The 19,255-nt window shown below is 38.1% G+C and overlaps 1 protein-coding gene and 1 long non-coding RNA gene across 6 annotated transcripts in view; one reads left to right on the forward strand and one right to left on the reverse strand.

The window, feature by feature from the left end:
* RANBP3L (RAN binding protein 3 like) overlaps window positions 1-15,225 on the reverse strand; it is a 50,795-nt gene extending 35,570 nt beyond the window's left edge. Inside the window, exon 1 of the mRNA XM_015139869.3 lies at window positions 14,655-15,225. Coding sequence (XP_014995355.3) covers window positions 14,655-14,745 — 91 coding nt within the window. The 5' untranslated portion in view covers window positions 14,746-15,225. The remainder of the gene's footprint in view (window positions 1-14,654) is intronic.
* The window catches only part of LOC106998712 (uncharacterized), a 110,358-nt gene that overhangs the window by 42,723 nt on the left and 48,380 nt on the right, over window positions 1-19,255 (forward strand). The window lies entirely within an intron of this gene.

The following is a 19,255-nucleotide window of genomic DNA, read 5'->3' on the forward strand; positions in this document are numbered from 1 at the left end:
ACGTTAAAAACACACACACACACAAAAAAAACTTTAATCCGTATTTGAAAATGAAGCTTTTATAACAAAAGTTTGTCTTGTTAAATAAACAGAACCTCATAATCTGTGGTTCTGGTATGTGTCTTGCCTATACTCTGTATATAAAAATACACACACACACACACATCTTTATCTGCCACTTCATGTCTCTGCAGACAAGTAAAGTTTAATACAGTCAATCATAGACCAAAATAATCCATTTTCAGCATTCACAGACTTTCTTCTCACTTTACTCTTATTCTTTCGATAGCAATATCCTTCCTTTTATTAGAACAATTCCTTAAACAGGTCATTATAAAAGTCTGAGATATGGTTTTTACATCTAGATGGAGCCCCACTCCAGAGAAATGACCATGTTATTGAGCTGTAGTTGCTGCAAGTCTGAGAGTTTCTCTGAATCTGATGAGGGAAAGGAATTTGAATCTCATTAGCATTGAGTTCTTTCAGGACCTGAAGCCTGTCCTGCCATGATACAGGTCATGCTTAAAAATCTCTTCTTTATCTCTCCTGTTTGAGTATATAGGTTGGGTTCCCTCTCCTCACTTCCTTTATTTTTTGAGATGGAGTTTCACTGTTGTTGCCCAGGCTGGGGTGCAATGGCACGATCTCAGCTCACCACAACCTCTACCTCCGGATTCAAGTGATTCTCCTGCCTCAGCCTCCCAAGTAGGTCACTTCCCATTTTAAGCCCTGTTCTCCTTCCGAATCAACTCACAGACATATATTTTATGTTCTTTTGATGTGGCTTTAGTTAGTATCAAATACCTTCACACCAGCATCCCTTGCTAAAAGTCTAGACCTTATTCCTATGACCTTTTGTTTATTGCCATCCACAGGGTGTGAGGTATGTGATCACTGGGTAGAAGGAATGCAGCTTTTTTTTTTTTTTTTTTTTTTTTTTTGAGATGGAGTCTCGCTCTGTCGCCCAGGCTGGAGTGCGGTGGCCTGATCTCAGCTCACTGCAAGCTCCGCCTCCCGGGTTTACGCCATTCTCTTGCCTCAGCCTCCTGAGTAGCTGGGACTACAGGCGCCCGCCACCGCGCCCGGCTAATTTTTTGTATTTTTAGTAGAGACGGGGTTTCACTGTGGTCTTGATCTCCTGACCTTGTGATCCACCCGCCTCGGCCTCCCAAAGTGCTGGGATTACAGGCGTGAGCCACCGAATGCAGCTTTTTAATGAATACAGGTATTTACTGCATTTTAAATCCTGTCTTTTGAATATTTTGCTAGATTTGCCAACAGACTTCATTAAAAAGCAACTCCAGTGTGAAACTTACCTTCCCTAAATGTTGATTAAAATTTTAAGTCAAGTTAATGATTTAATGTAATAGTTGAGCCACACTTGAAATAAAGTCCCAGTTTAAATAAAAAGTGAATTATAATAATGACTATTATTTAGCCCCTTTTTAATTTGAGGTTTTGCCTACTGCCTCTTTATTTTGTCAAAAACCCAAACTGCTCTCCAAGGCTGTGTCAGTCCGGTTCCAAAAATGGTACATTGCTATCTTTCGCACTTCATGCAGTGTGGGACATAGGGGCTATGCAGCTATTTAAAGTTAAGCAAAAACTGCTAGCCTAATCAGTAAGCCACTTGCTCTGAGCTGCTAGGAGTGCACTGGTACATCAGCATTTTTACAACTGTTTCTTTTTCAGTCAAATATACCCTTTGGGGAGACAGTTGGATGTAGTTGGTAATTCATATATAAATTAACCAGTGATTTAATAGCAACCTATTCTAAACAACTGAACCACAAATTGAGTTCAAGGGCCAGCCATCATCCAAGCCCTTCTCAGGTACTTAGCTGAACATCTATTTTATACCAGCTTAAGAGGCAGTGAGCGTGAGTGAAAGCAGTCTCTGGAGTCCGGATCTTGGATTAGGAGCTTGGCTGAAGACCCCAGCTGTGAGACTTCCTGGGACTTTCACAAAGAAGTCAGCTAATACATCAAAAGTACTGAAACATAGTTTCTGGCATGTAGCAAGCACTTCATAAATGTGATTTGTTTGTAAGTGACATGTTAGCACTGTGGTATGGTCTAGGGTATGAATCCATTTTTCTGCTCTCAAATAACTTGTACAACACAGCCGAGGCAGCATTACCACAGAAGAATAATTCTTGGCAAATCTGAGTATCTCAGTTTTGAAAGTGATTTTGTAGGTCCCCTAATGGAACTTATCATCTAAAGTGTTTAGAGCATCCTCAGTAGATGGCCTTCCGTAACAAAGAGTATCAATAAGGGTTCAAATATTTGCTCTTGCCAGATCTTACTTCATGTGTGGAGCACACTAGTGTACAGGCTACATGTGTGCCAGGATCTTGGCCCTTCATCCCACAGGGTCAGCCTCCTGAATTTACCTCAAAGTGCTGTATCATTTTTAACATATGCCTTATTGTGTAAAAGTGTAGAGAAGCGCTGCTTCTTGTTGTCACAGTTGTAATTGACTTTAGAAGACACCAGCAAAGATAGCATTATTTGTATGTGAATGTTAGATTAAATTATACCACCTGAAGTGATATCTATTGACCTAGTGGGGAATTTGTACCTCAGGTGTGGTTGCTAGCACCAGGAAACCCACATCCATAGGCTTCTCATTACAAGGTTGTCATCTTTCCATCTCAATCAATATCCGAGCCTTTGAGATTTAGCATCATCAACATCAGAAATGAATTTTCATTGGTGAAATTAATGGCATTCAAGACCTTGGATTACCTGAAATATTTTAAGGATGCTTGCTAGTCTTACACAACCTGGACAGAAGAATCTGGCAAGACCTGTAGCCTGTACTTTTAAGAATGAAGCCCAAAGCTTTATATTGAAAGGTCCCAGTGTCCATTAATGAGCAGGATCATTCTTGGTTACTGGCTGACTGCACAGAATACTGCCTGGAGAATGTCGTTTTGTCTGAGCAAACCTTTTAGGCAGGATATAATCAGATTACCTAAGGAACAAAAAGTTTGGGACATCATATGCAGTCTTTTATGCTTGTTTGCTAATTAATGTTTGTTTAGTAAATATCTGTCAATTTGAAAGAATTTAGCCTAAGATTTTCTTTATTTTAACATGGTATTGAGGTTGGGAGGAATAGCTTACTTTTACTGCATCCCGCTCCCCAAAAGAACCTGAAAGATGTAAATGATCAAATTAACTCAAGTTGGCATGTAATATTTCCCATTTCTCTCACAGTCAAAACCAAAGAGCTTACCAGGGCAGACATGACTATCTAACTGCTCTTTCCTCTTGTGTCTCCCTTATCTCTCAATCACTTCCTAACACTCACTGCTTAAGCTAACTTGATTATACTGGCCTCCTTTTGTCCCTCCAACACAGTCGTCCTTAAAGTGTGATCGCTGCAACTGCAGCAATGATGGCATTTCTCTGAGAACTTGTTAGAAATGAAAATTCTTGACTCCTTCCCTCCAATCCCCTCAGAACTTCTGAATCAGAAAATCAGAGTGGGACCCAGCAATTACGTTTTAATAAGCTCTCCAGGTGATTCTGCAGGTGATGCTAAAGTTTGAGAATCACTAACCTAGATAACTGTGATATTATTTTTGCTGTAACTGAAATGAGTCAATAACCATGACAGAACAAATGTAGGCCAAGTGTAATTTCTAAAACTCAGAGTCTTTGTACTTACTCTTTATTCTACCTGGACTGTTCTTCCACCAGATGTGGCACGACCGACTCCCTCACCTCTTACAGGTCTTTACTCAAATTCACCTTCTTAATGAGGTCTTGCCTGAGCACCCTGCTTAAATCAGACCTCCATTATGACACTCTATTCTGCCTGCTTAATTTTTTTCCATAATTCCTATCTTCATTATTATCATTTACACTGTTGATCCCCAACCTTTTTGGCCCAAGGGACCGGAAGACAATTTTTCCAAAGATGGTGGGAAGGTGGGCAGGGATGTTTTGGGGATGAAACTGCCCCGCCTCAGATCATCAGACATTAGATTCTCACAAAGAGCACACAACCTAGATCGCTCACATGCACAGTTCACAATAGGGTTCATGCTCCAGTGAAACTGTAATGTGTATTGATCTGACAGGAGGCGGAGCTCAGGTGGTACTGCTCGCTCATGCCCTGCTTACCTCCTGCTGTGTGACCCGGTTTCTAACAGGCCATGGACCCCTGTTTGCACTATATATTTTGCTCATTTATCTTCTTTATTGTTTGCCTTTCTGCCTCTCAGAAAATAAGCTCCTTGTGGGCAGGATTTTTTGTTTGCTTTGTTCACTAGAGTCTAGAACAGTGCCTGATAAATGGCAGCCACTAAGTATTTGTTAAATAAAATAAATGAAGTGCTATATAACTGCAAACAAGATGAAGTAGAGATGGAGTGAAAAAATATTCATGAAGTGGTCCATTTTAGGTGTTTATTAAAGGATAACTGATGAGTCAGTCATGGCTTTAAAACAATAACAACATTGAATTCTAAAGAAAATTAAGATAAATCATTGGTTCTAAAGGATGTTCAATAATGGAAAGACAGATGCTTGACAAAAAGAGTTAGTGTCTCGCCCTAGGTATTAGATAGTTCTTTTTATTATATCTCAATTTATCCTTTGCTAATTTCATTGATTAGCTAATTTTTGCTATGTTATTAATAGAGAATTTCTAAGCTTTAGGAATAAAAGCAACAATAAAATACCACTATTATTAAACCTGACTAAGGTTATACTAACATTTTCTCTCGGAGGTGTGATATTTCCTGAGCTGTGGGTACTCTGCCAGTAAGACACAGTTATGTTCTTCGGCAAATTATTCAAATTCATTGAGATATTTCAGTCTCTTCACTATTCTATGGAATTACTAGTAGAGGCCTAGAGGAAAATTTGGAGTCTGAGGCCTCCTAGGCAGTCTCACATTTTGGAAAATGAGGCCTAAATTACATAGAATAAAATACACAGATGAATTTTTGACAAATGTATGTGCTCAGGTAACCAAAACCCTATCAAGATATAAAACATTTTTATTGCCCTAGTGTGTTCTTTGTGTCCTGTTCCAGTTCTCCTCTCTGGGCAACAACTGTTCTGCTGTCTATCACCATGGCCTAATTTTGCCTGTAGAAGTAAGTACTCTTTTGTGTCTGCCTTATTTTCACTAACTATAACATTTCTGAGATTCACCTACATGGTTACATGTATCAGTAATTCATTTCTTTTTACTACTGAGTAGTATTCCAGTGTGTCAATATACCACAATTTGCTTACCAATTTACTTGCTTATAAACAGTTTTGGGTTATTCACATTCTGGAGCTCATATGAATAAAATCTACTACAAACATTCTTGTGCAAGGCTTTTGTGGTTATATTTTTATTTTTCTTGGAACTGTTATGGAACACCTAAATATGGAACTGTTGGATCACAGGGTACTTGTGGGTTTAATTATATAAGAAACTGCCAAATCGTTTTCCAAAGTGGTTTTTATCACTTCCCAGCAATGAGTGAGTTCTGGTTGTTTCACATCCTCTCCAAGCATCATGTTATCAGCATTTAAAATTTTAGCCATTCTAGTGGATGTGAAGTGACATTTCATGGTGGTTTTATTTTGGATTTCCCTGATAACTGACAGCATTGAACATCTTTTGATGTGCTTTTGGCCATTTATATACTTTCTTTTTGAAGTGTTTGCCAGATCATTTGCCCATTTTTTAACCAAATTGTTTATCATGAGTTGTAAGAGTTTTTAACATATTCTGATTGAAAGTTCTTTTTCAAATATATATTTGACATTTTTCTCCCAGTCTTTTCTTTTCTTAGTGGTATCTTTTGAAGAACAGATATGTTTAATATTGATAGTCTAACTTATCTATTTTTTATGGTCAGTGCTTTTTTGTCTGTCTAAAAAGCTGCCTTTTTGACGGTGAAGGTATTTTCCTACATTTCTTCTAGAAGCTTTATACATTTAGCTTTTGTATTTCAGTCATATTCTATCTGAAACTAATTTTTGTGTGAGGTAGGTATTGTGGTTCATTTTCTGAAATATTTTTCACCATTTGTTCCAGGATTCTTACAGAGAAGACTATCTCTTCTCCCTTTGAATTATCTTGATACCTTTGTCAAAAACTAATTGACAATGTACTAATAGATCAATTTCTGGACTTTATATTCTGTTCCAATAATAGATTTTTGTATCCTTACACTGATATTATATCATCTTGATTTATTATAACCTGAAATCCAAAAGTGTAGTTGTCAACTTTGTTCTCTTTTTCAAGATTGACTTAGTTATTCTAGGTCCTTAACATTCCCTTATACTTTTAAAATCAGTTTGTCAATTTCAGGACAAAAAATCTGCTGTAATTTTTATTGAGATGGTCAAGTTGAGGAAAATTGACATCTTAATATTGAGCATTCCAATTCAGGAATTTGGGATGTATCTCTTCTTATAATTCAATCTTCTTCAGCTTCACACTGCAATGTTTAAGTGTACAAGTCCTGCACATATTTTGTTAAATTAATCCATAACTATTTCCTTTTTATGCTATTAAATAAGTACTCTAATATTTTTAATTTCCACTTGTTCTCAACTAATATATAGAAATGCAATATTTTTTGTATGTTGACTTTGTAGCCTGTTACCTTAGTAAATGCGTTTATTAGTTCTAGCATTTTTTGATAGATTTCTCAGGATTTTTCCACAAACACCATTAATCATCTGCAAAAAAAGACAGTTTTACCTCTTTGTTTCCAATATGTAAGCCTTTTATTTCTTTTTCTTAATGTAATATGCTGGCTGGGATCTCCAGTACACTGTTGAATAGAAATAATGATAATGGACATCTCTGTTTATTTTTCCTAATCTTAGGAGGAAAATGCGCAATCTTCTACATTGAGTAGTGTTAGCTGCTGGGTTTCTTGTAAATGTTTTTCATCAGGTTGAGGAAGTTGCTCTATTCCAAATCCCTTGAGTTTTTGTATCAGTTGGTGTTGAATTTTATGTTCCTCTGCATCTTTCTGGCACAAAGGTATTCATAACACTCCATTATAATCCTTTTAATATCTGTAGTGACACCCTATACATCATTCCTGATACTGATGGTTTCTCTCTCTTTCTCTCTCTCTTTTTTTTTTTTTACATAAAGTCTCACGCCATCGCACATGTGCAGTGCAGTGACGCGATCTTGACTCACTACAACATTTACCTCCGGTTCAAGCAATTCTCGTGCCTCAGTCTCCTGAGTAGCTGGGATCACAGGTGCATGCCACCACACCTGGCTAATTTTTGTATCTTTAGTACAGATGGGGTTTCACCATTGGCCAGGCAGGTCTTGAACTCCTGTCCTCCCCCCACCTCAGTCTCCCAAAATGCTGAGATTACAGGTGTGAGCCAATGCGCCCGGCCATGTCTCTTTTTATTGATTAATCTAGGTAGGGGGTTATTAATTTTATTAATATTTTGAAAGGAAGTAGCTTTGGGGAATCATGGAGGAGCAGACTACTTTCTCATGACTTTGTTTTTAGGAATGGAAAAATAAAGGTTTTTTTGGAATTTGTTTTTGTTAAGTCCAACTTCAAAAGTGTAATTAGGGATGGCCTTGGACAACCATGGCATTTTTTTTTTTCTTTTTTGAGACAGAGTCTTACTCTGTTGCCTAGGCTGGAGTGCAGGGCACAATCTCGGCTCACTGAAACCTCTGCCTCCCAGGTTCAAGTGATTCTCCTGCCTCAGCCTCCTGAGTAGCTGAGGCTACAGGCACATGCCACCATGCTCAGCTAATTTTTTTTTTCTTTTTTTTTTTTTTTTTTTTTTTTGTATTTTTAGTAGAGACAGGGTTTCACCATGTTGGCCAGGATGTTCTCAATCTCCTGACCTCATGATCCACCTGCCTCGGCCTCCCAAAGTGCTGGGATTACAGGCATGAGCCACTGTGCCCGATCTGGCTTTTTTTTCCAGTGGTAAAATATACTTACCACAAAATTTATCATTTTAACCATTTGTAAGTGTACAGTTCAGTCGTGTGAACTGTATTCACATGTTTGTATAACCAATCTCCAGAACTCTTTTCATCTTGCAAAACTGAAACTCTGTACCCTTAAACAACATATCCTCAATCTTTTCGGCCCCAAAACCCTAAAAGCACCATTCTACTTTCTGTCTCTCTAAATTTGACTACTTTAGATACCTCATGTAAGTGGAATCAGACAGTATTTATCTTTTTGTAACTGGCTTATTTCATTTAACTTGATGTCCTCAGGTTTATCCATGTTGTAGCGTGTGTCAGAATTTCCTTCATTTTTAAGGCTGAAAATTATTTGATTATATATACATGTATAGTGTGTGTGTATATATATATAGTGTATACATGTATATAGTGTGTGTCTATATATATACACACACCATATTTTGTTGATCCATTCATTCGTCAATGGAGATTTGTTTGTTTCCATCTTTTGGCTATTGTGAATAATACTACCATGAGCATAGGTGCACAAGTATCTGTTTGAATCCCTGCTTTTACTTCACTTAGGATTTTATCCAGAAGTAAAATTGCAGGATAACATGGTAATTCTATTTGTTAATTTTTTGAGGAACTGCGTGATATGGTTTGGCTGAGTCCCCACCCAAATCTCATCTTGAATTGTAGTTCCCATAATCCCCACATGTCAAGGGAGGGACCCAGTGGGAGGTAACTGAATCATTGGGGGCCATTACCTCCATGCTGTTCTCATGATAGTCAGTGAGTTCTCATGAGATCTGATGCTTAAGGGGCTTTTCCCTCTTTGCTCATCACTTCTCCTTCCTGCCACTATGTGAAGAAGGATGTGTTTGCTTTCCTCCTTCTGCCATGATTGTAAGTTTCCTGAGGCCTTCCCAGCCCTGTGGAGCTGTGAGTCAATTAAACCTGTTTCCTTTATAAACTACCCAGCTTCAGGCAATTCTTTATAGCAGCATGAGAACAGACTAATACATTGCCATAGTGCTTTTCACAGCAACTGCACTATTTTGTCTCCTCCAACAGTGCACGAGGTTTCGATTTCTCCACATTCTCACCAACATTTGTTATTTCCTGTTTTGTTTTTTTTTTGTTTGTTTGTTTTACGAATAGTAGCCATCCTAATAGGTGTGAAGTGGGAAAATGAAGTTTCAACCATTAAATTTATTTATTTATTATTTCCTAGTGCAATCTATTAGGAAGGCTTATTATGGGACTATCTAAGGAGTCCTTACATAGTTCCAAGGAAGGAGCTGTCACACCAAAAAGACCAAATGTGATTAGAGATTGGAAATTTCGAACCCACCCCATTCCCCTAACCTCCTAGGAGGAGAGAAGAACTGGAGATTAAGTTCAATCATATGGCCAATTATTTAATCAATCATGCCTACATAATGAAACCTCATTAAAAACCCTGGACACCATGCTGAGGGGAGCTTCCTGATACTAAGAGGGTGGTACACCCTGACTCTGTGGAAGCAGAGGCTCCTGTGCTCATGACCCTTCCAGTCCTCCTCACATGTACCTCTTCAATTGGCTGACCATTTGTATCCCTTATAATAAAATGGAAATTGAAAGTGCAGAGCTTTCCTCAATTCTGTGAGTTGTTCTAGTGAATTATCAAATCTGAGGGGTTGTGGGAAGTCTTTAATTTGTAATTGTCCTGACAGAAGTACAGGTTGCTTGGGGACAGCTGAAAATCATTGTTGGAATCTGAAATGGGGCAGTCTTGTGAGACTAAGTCCTTCATTTGTGGGTCTTCACTAATTCTGGGTAGTGTCAGAATTGAATTGTAGGACACTCAGAGAATTGGTGTCAGAAGACACAAAGAAAATCATGAGGCATTCAAAAATGTCTTGGTTATCCATGGAGAGGTTTCTCTAGTATAGATCAATTTTAAAAATTAAACATTGTAATACTAGAAATCATAGATTTTATGAGACAGCTGTATGTAACAGAAAGTACATTGAAAGCAGCTCTAAATAACTGTGTAACTTTGGAAAAGTCATCTTGACCTTGAAGATTCACAGTTTCCACATCTTTATAAAGGAGGATAACAATACTTGCCTGTGATTATTAGTTTTATGTGTCAGCTTGGCTGTTCCATGATACCCAGATATTTTGTCAACATTCTGGATGTTTCTGTGAGGATGTTTTTGGATGAGGTTTACACTTAAACTAGTAGACTTTGACTCAAGCAGATTGTCCTTCATTAGTGGGTGAATCTCATCTAATCAGTCAAAGGCCTGAATAGAACAAAAGACTGACTTCCCCAGAGCAACCAAGAACGGACTCAACTGCAGAATTAACTCTTCACTTGGGTCTCCAGCCTGTCAGTCTACACTGCAGTTTGAACTTGCCAACCTCCATAGTTGTGGGAGTGAATTTCTTAAAATAAATCCCCCACTCTCTCACTCTGTCTCTCTTCTCTCTCTCTATTCTCTCTCGTTAAAATTTTGCATATAAGTTTTGATGCTTCCCAAACTTAATTATTAATAGCCTACTGGTGACCAGAATCCTTATCAATAACATAAGACAGTCGATTAATACATATTTTGTATATGTGTTATATACTGTATTCTTACAATAAAATAAGCTAGAGAAAAATGTTACTAAGAAAACCATAAGGAAAAGAAAATATATTTACTGTTTATTAAGTGGAAGTGGATTGTCATAAAGGTCTTCATCATTGTCTTCATGTTGAGTAGGCTGAGGAGGGGAAGGAAGAGGAGGGGCTGATCTTGCTGTCTCAAGGGTGGCAAAGGAAGAAAATCCACATAAAAGTGGATCTGAACAGTTCAAATTTGTGGTGTTCAAGAGTCAACTCTACACACACACACACACACACACACACACACACACGCACACACACATCCAGTTGGTTCTGTTTCCCTGAAGAAGCTTGACTACACTATTTCATCTGGTTGTTGTAAAAATTAATGAGATAATGTATATGAGACCATTTGTAAATTTTAAAGCACCATAACACATAAGGATGGTTGTCTGCCTAGTACATGTAATATGTAATGAGCGTTGCTGAGGCTGTGTAGACAAGTAAATTAACATTTACAAATGTGGTCATAGAGTCAATATTAGAGATAAATGGATTCAAAATATCACAGGAGAAGCTAGAAGATAGCAACAAGTTGGGAGATGAGCCTCCTGGACTTGTGTTCTGGACTGATAGAGCATTTGTTGTCATAGTAAACTCCATGTGGACAGGAAACCATGGCTTAGTTGACTTAGTTCAATTTGCATGTTCAGCATCTAGCATAACACTTTGCACATTGTTGTTGCCCAGATAACTACTGAAGAATAAGTGACTTTTATCTATATAATCACTTCAAAATTACACTTTTGTGAGTGACTAGGTGGAAGGAGTTAAATACTGGGGAGTTAACACTAAGCATTTTAGCATATGGCATGGGGGTTAGAAAATAAAATATGTATGTGTTGAGGCTGGTGCGGTGGCTTATGCCTGTAATCCCAACACTGTGGGAGGCCAAGGTGGGTGAATCACAAGGTCAGGAGTTCGAGACCAGCCTGGCCAATATGGTGAAACCCTGTCTCTACTAAAAATACAAAAATTAGCCGGGCATGGTGGAGTGTGCCTGTAGTCCCAGCTACTCAGGAGGCTGAGGCAGAAGAGTCACTTGAACCCGGGAGGCGGAGGTTGCAGTGAGCCAAGATCGTGCACCACTGTACTCCAGCCTGGGCGACAGAGCAAGACTCCATCTTAAAAAAGAAAAGAAAAGAAAAGAAAACATGTATGTGTTGAAGCTAGTCACGCCTACAGAAGTTTCAAATGTCAATTAATCATAGTCTATATGCTCAATAATAGAGGTAGAACCTTAGGCTGGCTGGAGAAAGGCCAAAGCCATGAACCCAGGATGATTCCATGAATAAAGCCAGACCTCACTCTCTAACTCAAGGACAGTAACTGGAATGCTATTTAGCAACACAGCAAATACTACCCAGTGTCACTTGTCAGCTCAAATCACTAGATGACATTTCTTGTAGCAGTCAATGGCCAGTCTGGACCGCATTAGCATGCTTCACAACTTTATGGACTGTGGCTTATGTGGGCAGATATTTTGAGACTCGGGTGTGGAAGAATATGGTTGCTTTCAAAACATTCTAGGCAAAAAGCTAAGTCTGAGAAAGAAGACCAGTCTTGTGGGTATTTTGGGAAGTATGTCATCATAGTGATTATTTTCAGGCTTCTCTGGATATTGCAGTGTGATGGTTAATGCTGACTGTCAACTTGATTGGATTGAAGGATACAAAGTATTGATCCTGGGTGTGTCTGTAAGGGTGTTGCCACAAGAGATTAACATTTGAGTCAGATCCACCCTTAATCTAGTGGGCACAATCTAATCAGCTGCCAGCAAATACAAAGCAGGCAAAAAAATGTGAAAAGGTGACTGGCCTAGCCTCCCAGCCTACATCTTTCTCCCATGCTATTTGCCCTTGAACATCAGACTCCAAGTTCTTCAGTTTTGGAAGTCGGACTGGCTCTCCTTGCTCCTCAGTTTGCAGACAGCCTATTGTGGGACCTTGTGATTGTGTAAGTTAATACTTAATAAACTCCCCTTTATATACATACACACACACGCACACACATATATATACACACACACACATATACACACACACACATATATACACACATATATATACATATATATATATATATATCCTATTAGTTATGTCCCTCTGGAGAACTTTGATTAATACAGCCAGTAAAGGAGAGATCTTCAGGATAGCCTGCCTTAAATTAAAACAACAGTGGGGCATTATTTTTCACTTATGAAATTGAGAAGAAATTTAAAAAATAATAGTATTACTGAGAACATACTCCAACACTGTTGATAGGAGGGTCATTTGGCCAAAAACAATTTTTAAGAATGTATAATCCTTTGACTCCACAATTTCACCTCTATGAATTTATGCCAAGAAAATAATCCCATATCAGTACAAAGATCTATTCGTTAGTTTAGGTGCAGCCCAGTGTTAATTATAATAGTTAAAATATTAGAAATAACTAATATGTCTAACAGTAGAGAATTGTCTAAGGGAATTTTGCTACATACATATAAAGGAACAGTGTGCAACTGTTAAAAATAAGGTTGTAGAAGAATATTTAATGACCTGGAAATTTGTTCATCCTCTGTCGTTAAATTAAAAAGCAGTTTACAAAACACTGTTTACAAAAGTATCCAGAACAAGTCCATGTTGTTTAAAAATCAAGCAAAAGAAGAATTCATACATATGCATAGAAGAAGAGTCTAAAAGTTTACACATTAAAATGTTAATATCTATTATCTTTGGGTGGTGGGGTTACAGGAGACTTCCTATCATCTTCTTTAGGCTCATGCCCACCAAATTTTCTATTAAAAATATTATATTAGCAGTTGAAGTGGGGGGAAGTCACTTGAACATTTCAAACAAAGTCAACAGAAAACAAAACCCCTGATAAACTAGAATTGTCTACCAACAGAGAAGCAAGAGCATTTTACAGTGCTATGCCTTAGCCCTGACACATTCCAGGACTTTACGTTCTAGGGTACTTGGTTCAAAATTTATTTGAGCCCTAGTAGTAAAGCGTGGTCTAAAAAGTTCACATGGTTTTCATTTACCACAAAGTATTTTCTGCCCACACTATGCTAAGCCTTGTAGAGCATGAAGTCACGTTATACAGCTCCAGGAACTGACACAGAGAGGTGGCCTGACACATTCATGTGACTGTTGGCACACAGATTCCATCTTGGAAATGGGAGGTTTTGGCCCTTTAGCCAGCACTCTCCACACCACTGAAATCTGAAACTGTGTCTATAGAAAAATAATTAAAGAGCTCATTGCCTAGATCCACACATAAAAAGGTCTATCTTAGGTTATTGAAGAGAAGTTAGAAGTGTCTGGTGAATCCTTAACCTCTGTGGAGTGATGATGTCATCCATAAGAGACCCAGCCTTTCCCACAAGTGTCATTTGCTGTCCCTGTCAGAGTGAATTGGAGGGATCATCTTGTCTATTCATGTCAACCATTTGAACTAACTCAGCTGGCTGGGGAGTGGATTTGAAAATTTAAAAAGACTGATGGTGAAAATGGCTGGGAGGTAGATAGTTTAGTTTGAATGAGTGCCCAGCGAGTGAAACATGACACTTTTCCCTGACTGTATCCAGCTGTCCCTAGACCATAAAAAGGAAAGAGTCAAGAATATGTTTATTTTTCCCACAATGAATGAGCCAGAGATCCAGACAAAATTAGGCTTAAACAAAGTGAAAAAAGTGTCCCACTAGTGGTAGGATGGTAGAGAAAGCTCCAGGCTAACTTAAAGCTACTGTCAGCTGAATCCCCCTTGTAGCTGACTCAGCCTTGCCCAGATGGGTGTTTTGAATTAGACAAAATCTCTCATACTCTAAAAAACTGACAGTGGCTAGAAGTTTAAGAATATAAGTTTCTGAATGACAGCTCCAAGGAATATGCATTCTTGACAGTCTTCCATAGTCCTTTAAAAATCAATAGTGAATCCAAGTTAACCCACCCTTATGCATCACTATTATGTCAGAGCTTCCCTGGGTCCTTCACCAGCCCACCATTCTTCTGGGAATGCAAATGCACAGAAGGTCACAGAACATGCAACTCATGAGCTGGACTGACTTACCTTGCTGTTGCCGGTCCTCCTGCAGCTTCAGTTGACAGGTGTGCAAACTGCCAAGTAGGTGGCTGCTGCCTTTTCTTGGTATGGTAGTCATGGTCCTAGCAGTATGGCTGTGACTCAAGGATCACTAGAGCACTCCTTCTCTTGGCCAGTCACCTAAAATGGCCTTCACCAGACACCCAGAAATACATAGATTCATGCAGATCTTGTCTTTGCATGTACAACATATACTCCTCTACTAAACTTCCAAGCTTTTTCCAGTCATGATTCTTGAAATAAATAATGACCAATGTTACTTCTCCTAAAGATGCCAATTCATTTGGCTAAAAATGCAACTTAATTATTCTTTCATTTCAAAATGAATTGAAACTAAACCCCCTTATAGAGTAAAATTCTACAAATTAACTATTTCTAATAGATTACAGTTTTGGCATTTTTAAATTCCTTTTACCGACATGAAATCCAATGCCTCTGGTATTTAAAGAACACTGCTAAAGTAATACATACACAAAGAAAAAAAAAAGTGCTGCTGAGTTAAGTCAAGTGATTTCTAAGCGTAATCTGAGTTACCCTCGGTGACAGCTGAAAGTGCACAGTTCTTTAAGGGAGGCTGGAAGGAGGAGGAGCAAAGTGGGCTAGGATGATTAGCATAAAGAGGCAGGCAAGACGGGCATTGGAGCTGCTTTGAATAATAGTGACCAAAGCACAGATTCTAAAGATGCCCTGCCATTATGTTACAGTAACTGAGTACCTGATTTCTGCTACTTTGTTTGTAATTAAAATGCAAGCTGAAAGCAGGAGTTTATACTGCAAGGACATTCATTTGTACATGTGAAATCTAAAAGGTATAAATGGAACTGGTAATGAGCTCATGGAAATGTACTGCTGGAACTTTCAATTTCTGTAAACACCTCCTAGTCTTCGGAAGGGAGCAGTTAGAGGGCAGCCTTCCTGCCAAGGCAACTATTTGGAGTTCTGGAAGAAAAATAAACACATAAAACATTATCTTTCCAGAGTCCTATTTCTGTTTCCCACTTAGAGTTCCTATTGCTATTTCTAGGTCATAGGAGAAAGTTATTTCCAGTTTTACTTGTTGGCTATTTCATTACTGTTTAAAAACTTAAACCCCAAACACCTTTAATTTAACTTGAGAGCTTGCCATGACTGAAGTCATAAAGAATGCTGGTAGGTCCTGCTCTTCAAGAGTCACAGCTCTTCACAGATTCAGAAAGAAAGTAGTGGGCAGGACTAAAGAGAAAGGCAGAGCTGTTTAGCCTCAGAGTCTGAACTTTGCAGCTTCTTATGTGCATTTGGAAATTGGTGTTAAACTTAACACTGTAATGAATTTACCTCCTAACCAGATCTGGGTGGCTGCCCTCATTTTATTTTGAGGCAATAAACAGTTCCCCGAGTATAGTCTGGTTTATGAAAATTTGTATGAAATAGGTGATTGATCTTTTACAATTATTGAATGCTTTAATTGTTTCAGTAGACTACTGCAGTTTTAGGCTCATCATAGTGTAACAGATGACAGAAGTGTTTTGCTCCTTGAAAGAGAGTCTTGAAATTATTGGAGAGTCATAGTTTCTACTTTAAATGTCTGCTATTCATCTCATCTTCCACAAAAACCATGGTGGAAAGCCAAGGTGATTTTTCCTGAATATGTAAAGTTATTGTTATTTTATCAAGTTGTGTACCTCACTAATAAGCATATTATTATACATGTGAGTTAAATAACCTACAAAACTGTAAGCCAGCCCTTTTGCGAAATACATTTAAAATGTTTTATGATGAAAAAATTTAAAAATACGTGAATAGGAGAGAATAGCACAATAAGCCCTGCATACTCATCACTTGGATTCAGCATTATCAGCTCAGACAATCATGTCTCAAAACTATGTGTTTCATCACAGCTGTTCTCCCCCTTATTACACCACTGGAGCTGAAGCATCCAGACATTATTGCATTAATAAATATTTCAGTATATATTTCTAAAATGTGAGGATTTAAAAATAGATAACCATAATAAGATAGCCATGCACATAACAATTAAATATGATTGTTTAATGTCATTAAGTATCCACACAGTGTTCTTATTTTCCTGATTGTCTCATAAACTTTTTTATCTTCACATTTTTTGCAAATTGGGACCCAAAGGTCCGCACGTTTGTATTTGGTTGATATGTTTCTTAAGTCTTCATCTCAGAAAGATGTTGCCTGGAGATGAATATCTACACTTACGCTAATTTATATCTGATTTTTCGAGGAAGCCCCTAGATGCCCCCATTTTTCTTACTTGGGAAAAAAAGAGAAGAAAAGGAGTGGTCATCTGGCCGTGGAGGCTAAGATATCCAGCTTTCTTGCCATGGTGTTCTCATTCACGTACGGTGCAACCTTAACCCAGGCACTTAACATCTCTGGGTTTGTGTCTTTATTTGGCATATGAAACAAATGTTTGGTAAGCAATGGGATAAATTATTCAACACTCATTCTGTGGATATAAAGGCCTGGGAAAGGGAGGAGTATCCTACTTTGTCTCTGATTAGAGCCTAAGGAGAAAGAAATAGATTTAAAACTAAAATCTGGGTAGGATTTAGGGGTATATTTGAAAATCTAGTACCCCAGTTTTCAAACTTAGCTAAGAATCATAATTACCTGGGCAATGTTGTAAAGATGTAGATTCCTGAGCCCCAACTGCACAGTCTGATGTCTAAGGTGGAATCTGGGATCTATATATTTTTATAAGTCCTCTAGTCTAAATCAACAAGCATTACCTGCTTAAACAGAGCTGGTTTGTTCCACTATTTCATTCATTGTATCTTTCTTAAGGGCCAAAGAAACCAAACACTCCTTAAACAGTCACATCAAGTGCCACAACGTAAAGGGACAGGGAGGATACAAAGGACTGCTACTAGTTCCTCTTTTGTGCATCAACAAGGCAGTCCTGGGTAGTGGCCTTGTGATGGATTAGCCGAATCAAGGGAATCCTGAGTTCTTACACTGCTTGTTAAGTTCCACTGCTGTTCTTGAAGGAGTCTCTGGGTTGATTTACCAGTTTCCACTGGAAATCATCCAGCATGGTGGGAAGCAGCCTGTTACAGGAGTACATAAGAAAACCTCAGTGTATCAGCTGAAGTGGGATGGGGGACTACTTTGCTTCCCCCTTTCCCCACTTACTTTCCAGAAACATCACCAAATTATTTCACAATGGGCATATTGTCCTTTTTTTTTTTTTTTTTTTTTGCTTGTAAATGAAAACAAGAAATCAGATTGCAGAAGTCCGGCTGGGTCAAGAAACAGGTGCGTCATCTTTGGCATTTTTACTTACAATTGATTAAAAATGAATTTGAATCCTATAAAGGCCAAACTTCTTCCCTTATCAAGTCTCTGTGATCCCCCCAAAAGGACAGCACTGGTTTCCTTTTCCTGGGTTTTTCCTCATCTGCCATATCTTCTCTGCTTAACCTATGTCTTTGTACTTCTGGAAGAGTAGAGTGAAATGGTGCATCACAGATAATCAATCATATCAGCTGGCACTTTGGGGGTGGATACTTCAAAAAAATTGATATTTTATTGTCAGAATTTGTACCTTAAAAAGCATAGTGTGTGGTTGAATAAGCTAAATGGTATTAGGTTTACAGGAGGGTTTTCTTTTCTCAGTTGAACCATATTCAAAAAGCAGGGACACATGCATTTAAAATTAGTCCACAAGTGAGTTACTTGTTTAGTTAATAACCTGCCATGTTTCAAAAGCATTTATGATGTCTAGTCTGCAAGTATATCCATTTTTTGAACGCCTTTAGACTGCTTGGAATGATAGATGTTATATAAATAAAAAGCAATATTACTGAATTTATCACTCTCATTCTTAGAGAATAAGTTTAAAGACCCCTAACAGAATGCAAACATGAAAACTGTGAGCCCCTGGGATTAGCCTCACTATGATCCCCAAAGTACTACAGGAATTTTTAAATGATCATTATAGTTGAAGGCTGATGAATTAGTGTTAAGATTTTAGATTTTCTGTTGATTTAAAAAAAAAGATCCCTTCCTCCTTTATATCAAGCAGTGGTTGTTTGTTTTTTTTTTTTTTTCCCAGATTATTCTTCCTTAATACACAATCAGAGATATTGTAGATGAGAATGTTGAGTTTCATGATCTCACAGTGGCTTACGTATGGTGTATGTTGTAAAGCCTCCACAAAGGTAGGCTTTTGTGGCTATTCAGAGCCATGTTACTACCCCAATGTACTACAGTGTTTAGCTCATAGAGTTTCCCAGGTGGCACAGTTGGCTGGATTCCCATAATTGCCATCTGTAAAAACATAGGAAATACAAATAATGGTAGAGATCGTTTCACTTGATTACTTGCTCCTGTCCGTGGATTCAAGAGACTACACTGTCATAGCAGCAAACTGCTTACTTATCAAAGGTGCTCTCTAGCCTGAAATTGCTACAATTGATCTTTAACCCATTGAACACCAACATTTGGGTCGTGTTTATCATAAATATTGCCTCACTTTTTTTTTTTTTTTTCATTCGTACAGCCAACAGACACATGAAAAAATGCTCATCATCACTGGCCATCAGAGAAATGCAAATCAA

This window comes from Macaca mulatta, chromosome 6 (assembly GCF_049350105.2).
Source record: "Macaca mulatta isolate MMU2019108-1 chromosome 6, T2T-MMU8v2.0, whole genome shotgun sequence".
Taxonomy (NCBI): Eukaryota; Metazoa; Chordata; class Mammalia; order Primates; family Cercopithecidae; genus Macaca; species Macaca mulatta.